This window comes from Aquarana catesbeiana, linkage group LG04 (genome assembly GCF_042186555.1).
Source record: "Aquarana catesbeiana isolate 2022-GZ linkage group LG04, ASM4218655v1, whole genome shotgun sequence".
Lineage (NCBI taxonomy): Eukaryota > Metazoa > Chordata > Amphibia > Anura > Ranidae > Aquarana > Aquarana catesbeiana.
This window is the reverse complement of record NC_133327.1, coordinates 462,877,972-462,895,769: the sequence shown is the minus strand read 5'-3', so window position 1 is coordinate 462,895,769 and position 17,798 is coordinate 462,877,972. Positions and strand designations below refer to the sequence as shown.

Below are 17,798 nucleotides of genomic sequence, written 5' to 3'. Positions count from 1 at the left end.
AAATGTATACTCAGAAAAAATACCATTGACCGTTTAAAACCACAAGTTCAACTGCCACCCATTGGATAGTTACCTGCGGTAAATGTTGAGCCGAACTAGGAAATCAGACACTGCGCTGCACAAAAAGAAGTTGGTCGAGAAGAGCCCAGGGATAAGGCCATGAAAGAATAATTGAAGTAGTAGGAAAATAAATACAAAATATATGAAAAATTTCCACCTCATTTATTTTGATCTAATTTTTATTTCATTCCTTTTTTTTTTTTTTTTTTTTTTTTTTAATATATTTTCATATATTTTTTATTTATTTTCCTACTGCTTCAATTATTCTTTCATCCATTATATTCCATTCATTTCATTCAACTTAATATAATTTTTCAATCTTTATTTAATATTAATCACCCTCTCTTAACTGGATGACTGGTACTGTGCTGCACATATCCATTCCACCCGATCCTTTGTCCTTAATTCATTACTCTCCTGGTCTGACATCCAACCACCACACTCACTTTACACCAATTTAGCACTTTCCCCCTTATTTTCGTCACCCTGTCCCACTCTATTTCACATTGCCATCCATCGCCCTGTGAGCAGAAAGGGAAGATAGATGCATGTCCACTAATTGGGGCATGTTAGCTGCTCGAGCGCCTCCTCCCTATCTGCTCACAGGTCGCGGTGCTTTATGGGTAGTGTAGTTTTCTACACCGTTTCCACGTCTTACGTGCTGCTCGCCCATTCTCCCCCCCGTCTCATTGGATGTGGGTTTACACGTGCACAGCGCGCGCGCACACACACACACACATATATATATAAACCTATTCCCACAGATAATATGTCAGACACTGGACGGGCTGCCATGTTGACATATCTCTTTGTATAAGGTAATCCTTTGAACGTAACATCCTCTATCACTCTCCTGAGTGTGACCCTGTTTTAATTCTTTTGTTGTGTGTTGAAGCCTCGCTGCTTTTGTTTAGCCATGCTCATATGCTGATTATCCATTCATATTAATTACCTGTTACTGTCTGTAATTTTTTCCACACCTTCTGCTTGTAAAGTGGGGACAGACGATTTGTATACAGGAATATGGTCTTCCAATATGCAGATGACCAATATATACGTCTCTCTATATCTTTAACAGCACTGAACTAATTCTATCATTGCAGCGTGTACTTCCTCCACATAATTTTTTCTTATACCTATTATTAAAGTAGATACTTATTTTGGCTTATACCTTCCCAATTAGATAACACCTTCACTTGGCAGCCCTGGCTCTTTCTTAGACCCAGCCGGGTGGTTTGAAGTACATCTTACAATTGCCTAACAACTTTAACTGTCACCTTCTCACCCCATCGCCTTATCCCTTTCTTCATGTCAAGTCCTTTTCACCCATCCCTGTGGTATTTACACATCCAAGCATTATTACATCATCCCATCCCTCACACTCCCATCCCCCTTCCCCTACTTTTATGCCTTTTTCTTTTTTCCCCCTTTGCACCTCACCCCTCTTCCTCTCCTCTATCCTTCTCCCCTCCCTCCATCCCCACCCCCTTCTCCCTCCCCTTTTCTTTCCTCTCACCTTCTCCCCCACAACCCCACCTTCCCCTCTTCATGTTCTAATTTCTGGTCATTACATTCATATCCTTCTCTCCACTGGGCAGAGATTGGTCCCATGGCCTTGTCCCTGGGCTCTTCTCGACCAACTTCTTTTTGTGCAACGCAGTGTCAGTCTTCCTAGTTCAGCACAACATTTACCACAGGTAACTATCCAATGGGTGGCAGTTGAACTTGTGGTTTTAAACGGTCAATGGTATTTTTTCTGAGCATACATTTTTGTTCGTATTGTTTTCCATGGTCCTTAACTGTACTTTGTTTTATGCAGTGACACATCTATCCTTGTCTCCCAACAAAACATCCCTTGAGGAAGCCCTAACGGGCGAAACATGTCGGGTAATTAGTGCTAAGTGACGCTTAACATCCAATTTGATGTGTACTGATGTCTGCGTTATTTATATATAGCCAATACAACTTTTAAACTTGTTCTATGTTTAATATATTGTGATACTATTTTTTACCTTGTTGTATGAGTAATTCAATTTGCTTGGCACCCATAAAATCCCATCAAATTATTCTCTTGTTTACATATATCATTCAGGGATGGTGGTGCCTTTTTGTTGACATTGTCACCTATCCATACCAATCAGTTCTTTCATTTTTATATTTTTTAAAAGCTCGTTTTTTTTTTTTTTTATAGCTTTTTTTTATCCTTGGCCGTGAGCCACATACGTTTTTAAAAGGCTAAAAATAAAACCTATTGCCCATGGGAATATACTATTGTTCACATACAGTCTTTTTGAAGAATTACCATTTCTGGTCTGTGTCCGTTGATGCCAATATTCTCTCCCAGTCTAAGTCTTGGAGGGCAGCCCTCTTTCTTGGAAAATTTGCTCTCTTAATGTTAAAGTGGATGTAAACCCACTCTCATCCTTTCTAAACTACTGCCACAGTGGTTATCTATAAAGGATGTACATACCTCCTGCATGTATCCTTACCTGTCAAATGACTCCACTCTGGCTGTTATTAGACCCGAAAAACTGCAGATTCTGTGGGTGGATCTGTTGTCTGGAGCTCGGTGAGTGGAGTCCTGATGTCAGACTCCCCGCCCACCTCTACACTCCTTGTCAACATGAATTTTCTCCTGTGTATTTCTTACACTGAACTTCTGCTATGATCACTAACATCCAGTCAAAACCCAGAAAAGTAACCACATGACTTCAGCATGCCCAATCATGCTGAGGTTGTGGAGCAGCCAATCCTGGGAGAGCTGGAGAAGAAAGATAGGGGAGATGAGAATTACACATAATGCCTCTCTGAGGCTTGTGTGTGAGATACGTAAATCATCTGTCACTCACGGGGGTGACAGATGATTTATAAAGTGCATTTATATTTCCAGTATGAGCTTGTTGCTTACGGCCAATATTAAATGAAATCATGGTATAGTCACTGCTACCCAGATGTTCTGTTGTATGAACATTGGTAATAACAGTTACGTCAAAAGTACAAAGGCATCTTTTACTTAAAACAAAAGAAAAAAGAAAAAGCATTTGGCTTACCTGTTCAGTTCTGTATGTGTCTTGCAATTGTGGGAAAGCAAAATTTTTTCAATTTTTTCAACTGAGTGAATTACACGTATCATCCTTAGCACACACATCTGGAAAAGAAAAAAAGTTGTATTAGAATTTCAAAAGTGCTACAAAAAGGAGGAAATACATTTGGTGTCCCGAAAATAGGAGGAGAAGGGAGCAAAAATGAAGAACACAGTCATCAGAAAATACAGCTACACTTAACCTAGCCCAAGTTTCTTTCTAGAACAGGATATGAAAAAAAACTAGAAAACCCCTTCTTGGCAGGACAGAAAGTAAAAGGAAAAATCTGTAATTGAGTCCTGGACAGCAGAAAAAGCCCTGACAGAAGCCCCCCACTCTACCCAAATCTGGTAAAAACATTTTGGCTTGACATACACTTAGCATAACAACTTAGTTGTAAATGGACAACAAAACAACTTTAGCACATTGACAAGGTAGTCTTTTACTCCTACAGCATATGGAAATGGAGCTTTTATCAAGACAGTTTAGAAACACTAACTAGGGAAGACATTTAACCCCTTGATCTCCCCGTTAACGCCTGCCAGTGACATTTACACAGTAATCAGTGCATTTTGATAGCTCTGATCACTGCATAAATGTCAATGGTCCCAAAAATGTGTCAACAGTGTCCAATTTGTCCGCCGCAATGTCGCAGTACTGCTACAAATTGCAGATCACCGCCATTACTAGTAAATAAATAATAAAAATGCCATAAAATCTTTTCCATAGTTTGTAGATGCTATAACTTTTGCGCAAAACAATCAATATACACCTTTTTTTTTTTTTACCATAAATATGTAGAATATATCAGCCTAAACTGATGAAGAAATTTGTTTTTTTAGAAACATTTTTGGGGATATTAAAAAAAAAAAAAAAAAAAAAAAAAAAAAACACTTTTCTAAATTGGCGCTCTTTATCTATAGTGCAAAAATTAAAAAAAATGCAGAGGTGATCAAATACCACCAAAAGAAAGCTCTATTTGTAAGAAAAAAAGGACGACATCAATTTTGATTACAACGATGCACGACTGCACAATTGTCAGTTAAAGTGACGCAGTGCCATATCGCAAAAAATGGCCTGGTCATTAAGAAAGCAGAATCTTTCGGTCTGTAAGCGGTTAACTTTTAAATATTTTATTTTTTTTTTTTTTAACAGACCCCTGACATCCCCCATTTGAGACAGGGAAAGAGGACTGAGAACAGGGATTCCCCAGTCCCTTTCTCTGCAGCACTGAAGATGAATGGACAGGAGACAGCGGCTTCTGTCCATCCATAATCTAAAGCATCATAAACATAGTTTACGATGCTCAGTCATGAATGGACAGAGTCAGTGATCACAGACTCTGATCATTCAGAAAAGGAAGGAGACGGTAAATGACATTTAACGGCTCCTTCCTCCACTCTCCATCCTGACAGATCTGGGACAGAGGGGACCGGAGGAGGACACAGAGGACCCGGGGAGCTGGAAGAGGACACAGGACAGTCAGGGGTTATTGGTGCGGCGGTGGCAGTTACAAGCACCGATCTCTCTGTATAACTTTCAATAAAGCAGCTGAAAGCTGCAAGAGGGAAGAGGAAGAGAAGCAGCTGTCAGCTGCTTTATTGAAAGCTAGACAGGGAGATTGGTGCTTGTAACTGCCCCCACAGCCGCACCGACCATCTGTGAGGCTGCCTAGATATTGGATCAAGCATCGGAGCACTTGCACGAGTACAAGTACTCGTGCAAATGCTCGGTATCAGTGCAACCTTAATTAAAAGTCAGCAGCTACAGTATTTTTTTATTTTTCGTGTGGGAGGGAGACACCTCTAACTATTCTTTTTTTTTTCAGTTTAACAATGAAAGTCCCACACCACAGTGTGAAAAAAGGTGCTTTTTGTCATAAATAAATCTCTCTTCACTTCTTTCTTATTACACCAGTGCTCCACCACTGCCACTCCAAACACACTCACCACAAGTTTATGACACCTTAACAAAAAGGAAGGTCATAAACGCTTAATCTAAAGGCTCTGATGCACTCTCCAGATACTTGGGCAAGCTGGTGGTAATCCCTCTTTTGAGACTTCTTCCCCGCTATTACTGCTATTTCCCCTCAGAGTATGAACAATGCACACCAGAAAAAAATAAATGCCATCATTGTGCAGTATTTAGTAAATAAGTAAAAGTACCCATAATGTTTAAAACTATGCACGCTCACATTACATGGTGCCCAGTCTCTCTGCACCAATACACACAGTCTGTACTTTTTTTTCCCCGCCGCTCCGCTCTATGGACCTGGCATGCATTCCAAAGGCCAGGACCGGAAGGAACGCAACGACACAGAACAGATATGACCAACGTTTTACTGCCTCTACATGTTTCGACAATAGAGCATCTTTGATTCCTTTGATTTTCAAGAATGTGGACCATATGTCAGGGCTATATCTCTCTCACAATTTAGGGTAAAAACAACCTTGAGGCTACAGTAAGAGCCATGAACTTGTTATAAGTTTTACCTGGGCCTCTGCGCTTTCAGTAGAAGTGATCAAGGTGGTCACACTCTCCTGCTGCCTGCTTCATTGTCAGCATTTCACCTCAAGATGCTGAGTAAGGAAATCATTGTACAAGATCATCAATCTCCTTGCAACTTTGAGAGAACCAGGAGTGCTCTTATGGGTTCAGGCCAACTATGGCAATGTGTGTTGTAGTGTGTTGAATGGGAATTCCATGACATTTATCACTTTCTCAATATGTTGACGACATCAGGAATCTATTTAGACCGGTTAGACTTGCATAAGGAGGATGCCATCTCTGAATATTAACCACAGGGGCCTATTCAGACTTCTGGTCAAATTCATACAACTAAATATTTTTAAAATGTAAAATTGGGCCAACATATTTAAATAGAAAATATAACCCATACACAAACACGTCAACACAAGTATGACCCACAGGTGTACAAACTACGTTCAAAGAGAAATCATCTCATCTTTCTAATATATGTTTAACTTGGCTGAAAGTAACATCGAAATTTTTTTCTTTTTACAGCAATTGATACTTTTATACACCAAGGTAGCATTAAAGTGGTATTAAACCCAAAACCAAACATTGGATGTGATGGCTGCATCAGTTCTTTTCTTTGACCTAATTCTCCCTGTTTTTACCTGTTGATCTGACCAGTAACACATCACCTGTATTAGGGAGAGACAACCCTGGAGGAACGAGCACAGGAGGCACAGCAAACAACAGCACTGTCAGTTTGGGATGGGTAGTGTTAAAGGTATTAGTAGATTTAGATATATAAATAAAATGAAGCCAAACTGCAGCTCACACTTACAGCAAAGTTTTTTTTTAGGGATAAAGCTTTTTACATGAATAAACAAAGCTGATCATTTTAATCACCCCTGCCAGTGTTAAGTGGTGTGTCTCATTCATGCAAACGGATACATTCTGCTTGAGAGCTTGAGCCTGTGAAAAACAGACTTGCTGGCTGGATCTCCAGATGAAAATAGAGGAAAGGAAGCCTAAAAAAGGAAAATATAGCCATCACATCTAAGAATTGGTAAGCTACAATGTAATAATGTTTGCTTTTGGTTTTAATACTTTTTTTTTAATCAAATGTTTTTTACTGATCCAAATTTTTTCCCATCTTTTTACACAATACATAAATAAAATATTCTGCTTACCCTACCCCCCCCCCCCCAAACCTCCCCTCCCCCCCCCCCCCATACTTCCATACACTCCCAACGTTTATTCTGTCCCTCATTCACTCCCTCCTCCCCCAGCCACATCTGTCTCTATGTAACTGGGATTTCTCCACTTCTAGCCATAGTTTCCATTCTCTCATGTTTCCCTATACATCCCCTTTTACTCTATGTGAATTTTTCCTTCCATATCGTATCATTTATAGCATTCATCCATTCTCCACACGTCGGGGGGGGGGGGGGCATCTGATTATTGCAGTCTGCATATCTCTCAGCAAACTATTCCTCTCTATATATCCCAATATACACGTCTTAGCCTCCAAGTCTAGAGATATTCCAAAAACAGAATTTAACAATTGTGCTCCAATATCTGTGTAGTTTGGGGCATCTCCAGATCATGTGCACTAGGTCTCCCTATATACAGTGGCTTGCGAAAGTATTCGGCCCCCTTGAACTTTTCAACCTTTTGCCACATTTCAGGCTTCAAACAAAGATATCAAATTTTTATTTTTTGTGAAGAATCACCAACAAGTGGGACACAATTGTGAAGTGGAACAAAATCTTTTGGATTTTTGAAACTTTTTTTAACTAATAAAAAAATGAAAAGTGGGGCGTGCAAAATTATTCGGCCCCCTTGCGTTAATACTTTGTAGAGCCACCTTTTGCTGCGATTACAGCTGCAAGTCGCTTGGGGTATGTCTCTATCAGTTTTGCACATCGAGAGACTGAAATTCTTGCCCATTCTTCCTTGCAAAACAGCTCGAGCTCAGTGAGGTTGGATGGAGAGCGTTTGTGAACAGCAGTTTTCAGCTCTTTCCACAGATTCTCGATTGGATTCAGGTCTGGACTTTGACTTGGCCATTCTAACACCTGGATACGTTTATTTGTGAACCATTCCTTTGTAGATTTTGCTGTATGTTTGGGATCATTGTCTTGTTGGAAGATAAATCTCCATCCCAGTTTCAGGTCTTTTGCAGACTCCAACAGGTTTTCATCCAGAATGGTCCTGTATTTGGCTGCATCCATCTTCCCCTCAATTTTAACCATCTTCCCTGTCCCTGCTGAAGAAAAGCAGGCCCAAACCATGATGCTGCCACCACCATGTTTGACAGTGGGGATGGTGCGTTGAGTGTGATGAGCTGTGTTGCTTTTACGCCAAACATATCGTTTTGCATTGTGACCAAAAAGTTCGATTTTGGTTTCATCGGACCAGAGCACCTTCTTCCACATGTTTGGTGTGTCTCCCAGGTGGCTTGTGGCAAACTTTAGATGAGACTTTTTATGGATATCTTTGAGAAATGGCTTTCTTCTTGCCACTCTTCCATAAAGGCCAGATTTGTGCAGTGTAGGAGTGATTGTTGTCCTATGGACAGACTCTCCCACCTCAGCTGTAGTTCTCTGCAGTTCATCCAGAGTGATCATGGGCCTCTTGGCTGCATCTCTGATCAGTCTTCTCCTTGTCTGAGCTGAAAGTTTAGAGGGACAGCCAGGTCTTGGTAGATTTGCAGTGGTCCGATACTCCTTCCATTTCAAAATGATTGCTTGCACAGTGCTCCTTGGGATGTTTAAAGCTTGGGAAATCTTTTTGTATCCAAATCCAGCTTTAAACTTCTCCACAACAGTATTACGGACCTGCCTGGTGTGTTCCTTGGTCTTCATGATGCTCTCTGCGCTTTCAACAGAACCCTGAGACTATCACAGAGCAGGTGCATTTATACAGAGACTTGATTACACACAGGTGGATTCCATTTATCACCATCAGTCATTTAGGACAACCTTGGATCATTCAGAGATTCTCGCTGACCTTCTGGAGTGAGTTTGCTGCACTGAAAGTAAAGGGGCCGAATAATTTTGCACGCACCACTTTTCAGTTTTTTAATTGCTAAAAGAGTTTAAAATATCCAATAGATTTCGTTCCACTTCACAATTGTGTCCCACTTGTTGGTGATTCTTCACAAAAAAAAAATGTATATCTTTATGTTTGAAGCCTGAAATGTGGCAAAAGGTTGAAAAGTTCAAGGGGGCCGAATACTTTCGCAAGCAACTGTATATATATCCACATCTTGGGCATTTAGCATGTGATCTTCTTCCAAACATAAGCATCTTTAAAAAGGAGTATAATATGATCTATGTACCAGAAATAAGTGGGATACAATCTGTGAAGGTGACAATGAGACCCTGGGCCCCAATTCCAATATACGACACCATTGCTCCTCTGTTATGTGTCCAATGTCCTCCTCCCATTTTCCCTTGCTCGTGAGCTCTGCACCTCCCCCCATTTCTGCTTTTCCTTTATACCCATACATGTCGAAAACCAACCCCTTGGATGTCCCGGCATTGACCACCTTTCGGAGAGAGAGCATCTCACTCTACTCCAATCCCCTCCCCCCTAAACTGTGCGTCCAAGAGTGTCTGACCTGTAGGTACCTAAAAAAATGACCAGTTCCGGATACCGCATTCCTCCCTTAATTCTTGAATGATTTCAGTTTGCCTGCTCTTTACAGCTGTGCCAAACAATGGATGCTACTTCGTTCCCATTCCTGCATTTTCCCCATTGCCTTAAGTTCAAGTTTGTGTTATCCCATAAAGGGGAGAATTCCGAAAACCAATTATATCCCAATAGTGCCTTAACAGTTTCCCAACTTCTTACCATTAGTTGCACTGTAGGACACCTAGAGAGGAAGCAGTCTGCTTCAACTGTTTCTACTACTGTATCGTGACAAGTATCTGCCAGTATCATTTGCCTTCTTGTATACTCTCCTACTGGCAAGTTACTTCCTTTCATATGCTGCATTTGTGCCTCCAAGAAGTAGCTTATCAGATGTGGTAGTGCTAGCCCCCATTCCCCTCTAGGTAACTAACGTTCGCAAGCGAATTCTGGCCGAGCCATTTTTCCAGATCAACTCTCTAAAGATACTATAAATTTTATTGAACCAATGCTTTTGGCCCCAACTGGAGAATTATGTAATAGATACAAAATCTGTGGCATCCATACCATTTTAATTAGGTTACTGTGTCCAGCCATCGAGAGGGGAAGCCAGTTCCAGACCCAGCATTTCGGTTTTAATTTGGTCATGAGTGGAATTATATTGCTAGTTATATGAGTAATTAATGGTGCTGCGCTGTGGACTCTGACATAAGTGATTAAAGTGAACTTGAGTAAAGTGCAAATACAAATAGCAGTGTGAATCTCAAAAACTGATGAGCAAAGGTCTATAATAAAGTGCAAATCAAAATGACAAACAAAATGACCTAACTGTAAATCTTGAAAAGTGACATATAATGCATGAAACATACACAGGTGGGTTGGTGCTAAAGTGCAGATGATGCCGTGTGAGACACTGCATAGCAGGGAAAAAACATTTCATTTGCCAAGGATCACCTAACCAGGTGCCTGCTGCAGTGGGTCTCCATTTTAGTTACTAGCTGACAACGCGGGAGCACTATCCATATATCATTGCTAGCTATATACCGTCTTGGATCTCTTGTAATATAAATTCCCAGATATTTAATTTGGTTTACTAGCCTTATCTGGGAAATCTGTTGCGTGTGAGACACTGCATAGCAGGGAAAAAACATTTCATTTGCCAAGGATCACCTAACCAGGTGCCTGCTGCAGTGGGTCTCCATTTTAGTTACTAGCTGACAACGCGGGAGCACTATCCATATATCATTGCTAGCTATATACCGTCTTGGATCTCTTGTAATATAAATTCCCAGATATTTAATTTGGTTTACTAGCCTTATCTGGGAAATCTGTTGCGGTAAAGGCTCTCTAAGGGGGTCTATTGGTAAGTACAGGTTTTTCCCAGCTTATTGCTAACCCGGAGAATTGCCCAAAAATTGCTGATGATGTTCTATGCTGCCCTCAGGGAGGTCTGCGTATCTCCCAGAAACACGACCTTCTCTTCCCGTCGCTCTCTTGAATCCCTGCACCTCCGGGGAAGATCTTATAGAAAAAGCCAGTCCACTGCAAGGGAGAAAAATAAGGGCGTTAATGGACACCCCTGCCTTGTCCCCCTTGCCAATCGGAAAAACTCAGAGCACTCTGAGTTTATTTTCACTTTGGCCCTAGGTGCCTCATATAATGTTCTATTTAAATTAATGAAATCAGGGCCAAATTGAAATTCTATTAGTACTCGCCAGAGGTAATGCCATTCAAGGCCATCGAAGGCCTTGATCGCATCAAGAGCCAAAATGGCCCTTGATACCTGGTTTTCCATCGGTAGTTGAAGACTCAAGTATACCCATCTTATATTCGCGCTTGTGGCTCTGTCTGGTATAAACTCAGACTGATCCGGGTGTACAATCTTTGAGATTATTCTATTTAGCCTTGCCGCTAACACCTTTCCTAGGATTTTTACGTCTGAGCATAGTGGAGATATTGGCCTATAAGAGGTTACTTCGGGTGGATCTTTCCCCTCCTTTGGCAAAACAATAATTGTTGCTTCTGTCATGTGGGGGTAGTTTAGCCTCCCCGGCCGCCCAGTTACGTACTTCCAACAGTTTTGGAAGCAATGTACACTTCCATAGCATTTTTACACTTCTATTGGCAAACCGTCCGGTGCCATAGCTGCTGTTGCATTTTGCAGTTCTTCCAATGATATTGTGGCCTCCAATCCCTCTCTATCCTCTTTTGAAAGTGGTGGGATCCTCAGACCTCTAAGGAAGTCCCACATCTTACCCTCTACATTTACCTGTAATGTATTATACAGTTCCTTATAATTTTTAAACGTATTCACTATTTCCATTACACACCTAGAGGTTCTACCCCCCCTCTACCAAAATAGCAGGTATAACTGAAGAGGGTGCGTTGCCTTAATTATTAGGGCCAACATGTGCCACTCGTTTTCCCTCCCCAAAGAAGCATTTTTTTTAAATAACCTCTTATTCTCTGCTTTCATCAAAACCAGTTTTTTGTATTCTTTCTGTTCCTCTGACCAGTCCCTATATCTATCAGGTGTAGGATCCTCCACATACTGTACTTCTGCTACGCTCACCCTCACCCCAGCTGCGATCTCCTTCCCTTGTTCGTTTCTTGATATTTGAAATTTGCTTCATCAGTACTCCCCAGAGGAATGCTTTTAACCGCTTCAGCCCCGAAAGATTTGGCCGTTCAATGACCAGGCCACTTTTTGCAATTCGGCACTGCGCCGCTTTAACTGACAATTGCGACGCTGTACCCAAACAAAATTGACGTCCTTTTTTCCCCCACAAATAAAGCTTTCTTTTGGTGGTATTTGATCGCCTCTGCAGTTTTTATTTTTTGCGCTATAAACAAAAGTAGAGCGACAATTAAAAAAAAAAAAAAAAAAAACACACAATATCTTACTTTTTGTTATAATAAATATCCCACTTTTTTTTTTTTTTTTTTTTTTTTTTTATCAAATTTTTTTTTTTAACAAAAATATGTAGAAGAATACATATCGGCCTAAACTGAGGGGAAAAAAAAAAAAAAAAATCGCAATAATCATATATAGTGTGTTTAGACACACAGATCCGGTTCTCGCTCTGTCTGAGCGATCGCGAGAGCCCAGTAGTCATAGCGCCTGCCTGTCACTCGCATTGGGCACACGCTACGGGTGCGCCCCTAGTGGCTAAAAGGCGAATCGGCGAAATGATGTTGTGTTACGTCCAGCCATGCCATTCTGCCACAGTAAAACTGCGGCGGCTGGTCGGCAAGCGGTTAAGGTATCCCAAATCACTCCAAGTGGGGCTGACTCCGCATTTACCTATATATAACTCTCTTAAAACGGGGTTCCACCCAAAAGTGGAACTTCCGCTCATCGGATTCCTCCCCCCCTCCGGTGTCAAGTTGGCACCTTTCAGGGGGGAGGGGGGTGAAGATACCTGTATAATAGTCACGCCCCCTCCCGCACTCCCCCGCTGTTTTCTGGGAAAGACACAGGTCCCAGGAGATAGCGGGGACCATTGAGAACGCGCAGCGCAACTCGCGCATGCGCAGTAGGGAACCGGGAAGTGAAGCCGCAACGCTTCACTTCCTGATTCCCTCACTGAGAATGGTGGCGGCAGCACCCGAGGATCGAGGGACGGTTCGGTCTCGGGTGCCGACATCGCTGGACCTCGGGACAGGTGAGTGTCCTTATTTTAAAAGTCAACAGCTGCAGTATTTGCAGCTGCCGACATCTAAAAAAAAATTTTTCGACGGACTCCCGCTTTAAGTTGTTTAGTATAATTTCTGTATCCTCCATTAGTTTCAACCAAAAGGGGTTTCTTTTCCAGTCACTCACTCTGTAACTACCCCTGAGTTTTACTGAGGCGACCACGGGTGAATGGTCAGAGATCTCTCGGATTGTAATTTACATCCTCTATTATATGAAGGGCTTCTTCATTACATAGCAAAAGATCGATTCTAGATAACACGGAGCGTGTCCTAGAAAAACAAGATTATTGTGCCTCCAGGTTCCACTTCCTCCATGTATCAACCAAGTCCGTCTCCCCACAAAACTGGGAGTGGGCTACTGGGCATAGCACCCAATGGGGCCCCAGGTGGGTGTCTGTCCAATTTCTTATCCATTGTAATATTATAATCTGGTTTATCCAAAATAAACTTCATTAGTTCATTCAGGATCTCTGTACCAAATGGCGGGGGAATATAAAAACATTGGCCAGCACACACCTGGTTCTCCACCGAGCAAAAAAAAGAAAATACATCATCCATGTTCACCTATCTTACTCTGCCTACAAGAGAATACCACCCGAGTCTACCAAAGTGCTCACCCCCCTCAAATAGGAAGTGTAAACAGAGTGATATTGAACCTGAAAGTTCCTACGCTTCAAATTATAAATTGTACCTTTTTCAAGGTGCGTCTCCTGCAAGCAGAGTATTTTAGCCTTACTCATGTCGACTATAGAAAAAAAATGCTAATCTTTTAGACGGATCCCTCATCCCCCAGAAGTTCCAAGAGCACACCCATAACCTTCTAAATTGCCTCTTGAACTTTACTCTCCTCTCATTAATAGATGTCATTTTCTCTCTTGCCTCTTCCCTTTTGCATTGATCCGTCTCTATGCCTCCTATTTCTTCCTTAAAATAAATTTCACTATATTTGTGTTCAAGTGCAAAATCAAAAAACTCTTAACTTGGTGAATCATCCCCATCCTGTATTGAATCTGTGAATATATACCAGTCACACCCCAAGGCATTAGAAGGATGGAGGGAGGAGCTGGATGTGGGCGTCTGAGTGGATGCCGACACTGAGCCCATGAAGCCTGGAATCCCCCTCCAGGTGATGCAGACCTATGACGGGACCGCATCCTAGCCCTCCATGATCCCCTTTTCCCCAGTAACTCTGCAGGCCGCAGACGAAGTGGACGGCGCTGACACCAGGAGTTGGTGGTAAGTCTCCAGCCCGCGGCTGCGGGTGGCGTGCGCTCGGTACTGGCTGGAATCAGTCCATGAAATCAGTGGAGGTCGGGGCGTCCTGCCCTTGCCATAGAAACAGGGTAGCGGGACGGGAAGCATGCACACGCGCAGTGCGACGAGGCGTGGAGGACAAGCAGGGCTGTGGAGCAGGAGACGAGAACTTGGTAAGTGCCTGTCCGTGGAAGTGAGACACAGGACTCCCACAGAACAGGCAACCTCATACACACTGCATTCTGGAAATACTGGTAATTCGTTCCCCAATACTACACAAATGAAAGAAAATCTGCTGCAGACAGAGATATATGCACATTGAAATATATGATTTTTTGAACCATCACATTTATTGCTCCAGTTACATGAATTATAAATGAACTATTAAATTTCATGTAGAGCTTATACCGGCTATAGAAGATATAACCTGATGCGGAAATAATCTGGAACAGAGAGGTGCGGATGTGTATTAGGAATGCCATTTAATGAGGACTGACTAGGTTAACCAGGATACCAAGAGCATTAGTAGCATTACTAGCATTTATCTACGCAGGATGCTGTTTTTTGCACAGCCTGCAATGGCGGACAAGAGGCCTGAATTTGTATCTTTTTCAGGAGGGGTTTTTCTTTGAATGTACATTTAATATACTCAGGGGTCTATAAGTTGAAAAAGTAATACCGAGAGGGGAGCCCTCAACCCCGCCCACCACCTGTGAGAGGGGGACCGGATCATATGCTTAAATTGAAGCGATAGAGACGTCGCCAACCCGCCCAGAATAAGTAAAAGCTCGGGGACCATTAGAAAATACATGGTACAGGAGGGCGGCAAAGACAGTCCCGGTAAACAAACAGGGGCGAAAAGTAAAACACCTGAAAATATATCAAGGACGGGATTGAGAAGACAGGGTGCCGAGACGGACACTCATACAGGAAAAACAGCGAGATAGTAGAGGAAGACATAACAATGGAATCCAAACAAAAAAAGCAGATACCAACAAAGGGTGAAATGGCGGAAATGTTTGCGAGGCTGGAAACATCTATAAAAGGAGAAATAGCAACCCTACATGAAGACATGAATCATATACTAAAAAGGGTAGAAAATTCGGAGAAAAGGTTGGACTCGCAAGAGGACATGAAAAAGCCTAAGAGCCAGATGGAGGTGATGCAGAGGAACAGAGGAATATAATGTATAGAATGGAGGATCAAGAGAATCGGAACAGAAGGAAAAATCTACGGATCAGAGGCCTCCCGGAGATGCAAGGAGGAAAGGAGGAATTGCAAGAGAAAATGGACAAAATTTTTGGTCACATGATAAGCACATCTGGTGAAAGCAGGGCGGGGTGGACGGGATGAAGATAAGAAAGGATACCTACCGGGAAAGTATGATATAGGATTACACAGATCACTACTCCGATGGAGGGTCCAATATAGAGAATTCCCAGAACTGAGAAAGCATGACTAGTGTAAATATAATCTCTTATAACGTACGTGGCCTAAATTCCCCCATAAAGTGCGCCAATATTATGGATGAATTAAAATATTTCAAAGCAGAGGTGGCATTGCTACAGGAGACACATTTTTTCCTGGGCAAGAATCGCAAATTTTTTTCAAAAGACTTCCCAGTATGGTTCTACGGGGACTCACCTGTAAGCCATGCGAAAGGAGTCGCCATAGGATTTGCCAGGGGGGTAAGGTTTGATCTGGAAGAGAGAAAGACTGATCCAGAAGGGCGTTATCTATTTCTGAGGGGGAAACTAAATGGAACTGAATGCTCACTGGCAAACATATATGGTCCCAATAAAAATCCAAATAGATATCTCCTAGAGATTTGGGCTGAGTTTATGGAATTTAAGAAAGGGTGGCCATAATGGCTGGCGATTTTAATCTCTATCTGGAACCAGCAAAGGACAATACGTCGCATACATGGGGGACGGGTATGGCATGGACGAATAAAGTGAAACAAAAACTGTGTCAACTCGTAGACGCATGGAGGGCGCAGCATATTAATTCAAGGGACTACACATTCCACTCCCCCGTGCATGGGACATATTCTAGGCTAGACTTCTTTTTGATTGAGCATAGATGGCTAGAGGCAGTAACTAGCACAAATATTGGAATAATTACCTTCTCAGATCATGTGCCTGTGAGTTTACAATTGAATATAGGAGAGCTCCAAAAAAAAGAGTAATATATGGAGGTTAAATGAAGATTTATTAAACGATAAAGAAATAGGAAAACTAATAAAAGAAGAACTAGAACTGTACTTTAAAGATAAATGAATCGGGGCGTGGCCTGGCTCAGGATGTGATCGGACGTGTTCCTGTGTAACTCCGGTCTCTTCCCATGCAATCCTGCTCCATCCTGATCGATCTTTGTCAGGAGCCAAATTCTTTTTTTCCTAATCCCTCCCGGTGTGTCTCCTGCATCATCGGGGGGCATTTTGGTGGATGGGAAAGCGGCAAGGGAAGAAACAACCCCCGGTAAAGATGAGCATCGCCACCCGCTCCTGCCAAGATGGCCACTGCAACACCGTCCATGGGCCCAGCTTATCTCCAGCCTCCACTCTGGATCTGTTTGGAGACAGCCAGTACGTGTCCCCACCACCCTCCCCTGAGATTCCGGACCCTGCAGCCGTGCCAATGCTAGTGACCCCGGGCTCGGCGGTCGCAGATGGCAATAAGGAACCCACTCTCGCAGAGGTCCTCGCTATTATCAAGTTAAACCACGCGGACCTTGTGGGGAAGGTGGATGGGCTTAAGATTGACCTAACTATTATGCGGCAGGACAACAAGTTACGTGGCCGGGTTACTGAAACTGAGCAATGTATTAGTGATTTGGAGGACACTTGCGCCCATCCTGCCTAAACTCAATACATATGGGGGAAAGATTACATCTCTAGAGGATAAGGTCGATGACCTCGAAAATCGCCTACGCAGAAATAACCTGCGACTGGTTGGGCTTCCGGAGCGGGTGGAGGGGTCTGACCCTGTAGCCTTCCTAGAGAGCTGGCTCGAGCAAGAATTTGGCCGTGAGCAGCTATCCCCGTTTTGTGATTGAAAGGGTCCACAGAGTCCCGGGACGCCCCCTTCCTGAAGGTCACTACCCCACCCTCCTAAGCCTCCTGCCTGATGCGGATCCCCACATCCTGCTGGTTCCATTGCTGAAACTGAAGTTTCCTCCCTCCTCCTGGTTTTCCTTTTTTTGAATTTTTTTTTTGTTATTCATCACCGTGAAATTTTGTTTTGTTGCTCAAACATGTGCTGACTTTGGTTGATCATACAAGTCTCCGGAGGGAGAGTGCCAAATCTCGGTCCTTAACCGAGCCTAAGCTGCCTTGGGGTTCAGTCCCCCCTTTCCTTGTGGAATTTTGCTGTTGAACACTGACTATTTTGTTTTTCAGATTTTTTTTTCTTGCCTCCTGTTCCGGGCCATGCGCCCCATACAAGATATAAGTTTTGGGTATAGGCCCACTCCCCTTTTTTGGAGCTGGGCAGGAAATTTTTTGCCCTTGTTGGGTAATGTATATACTAACATATGTAATTGTGTTGTTGTGTGTATGGTGTATGTATGGATGGTTGTATGTTCAGCAGTTCGGCC

General features: G+C 42.6%; 1 protein-coding gene across 3 annotated transcripts in view; it reads right to left on the bottom strand.

Moving 5' to 3' along the window:
- Positions 1-17,798, bottom strand: part of COG2 (component of oligomeric golgi complex 2) — a 456,761-nt gene that overhangs the window by 269,198 nt on the left and 169,765 nt on the right. For 2 of the 3 annotated variants that reach the window (XM_073627553.1, XM_073627554.1), the window contains one exon: positions 3,111-3,208. In XM_073627553.1, the coding sequence (XP_073483654.1) occupies positions 3,111-3,208 (98 nt within the window). Of the gene's footprint in view, positions 1-3,110; positions 3,211-16,591; positions 16,616-17,798 lie in introns of those variants that run through there. The other variant, XM_073627555.1, reaches the window with a different exon arrangement.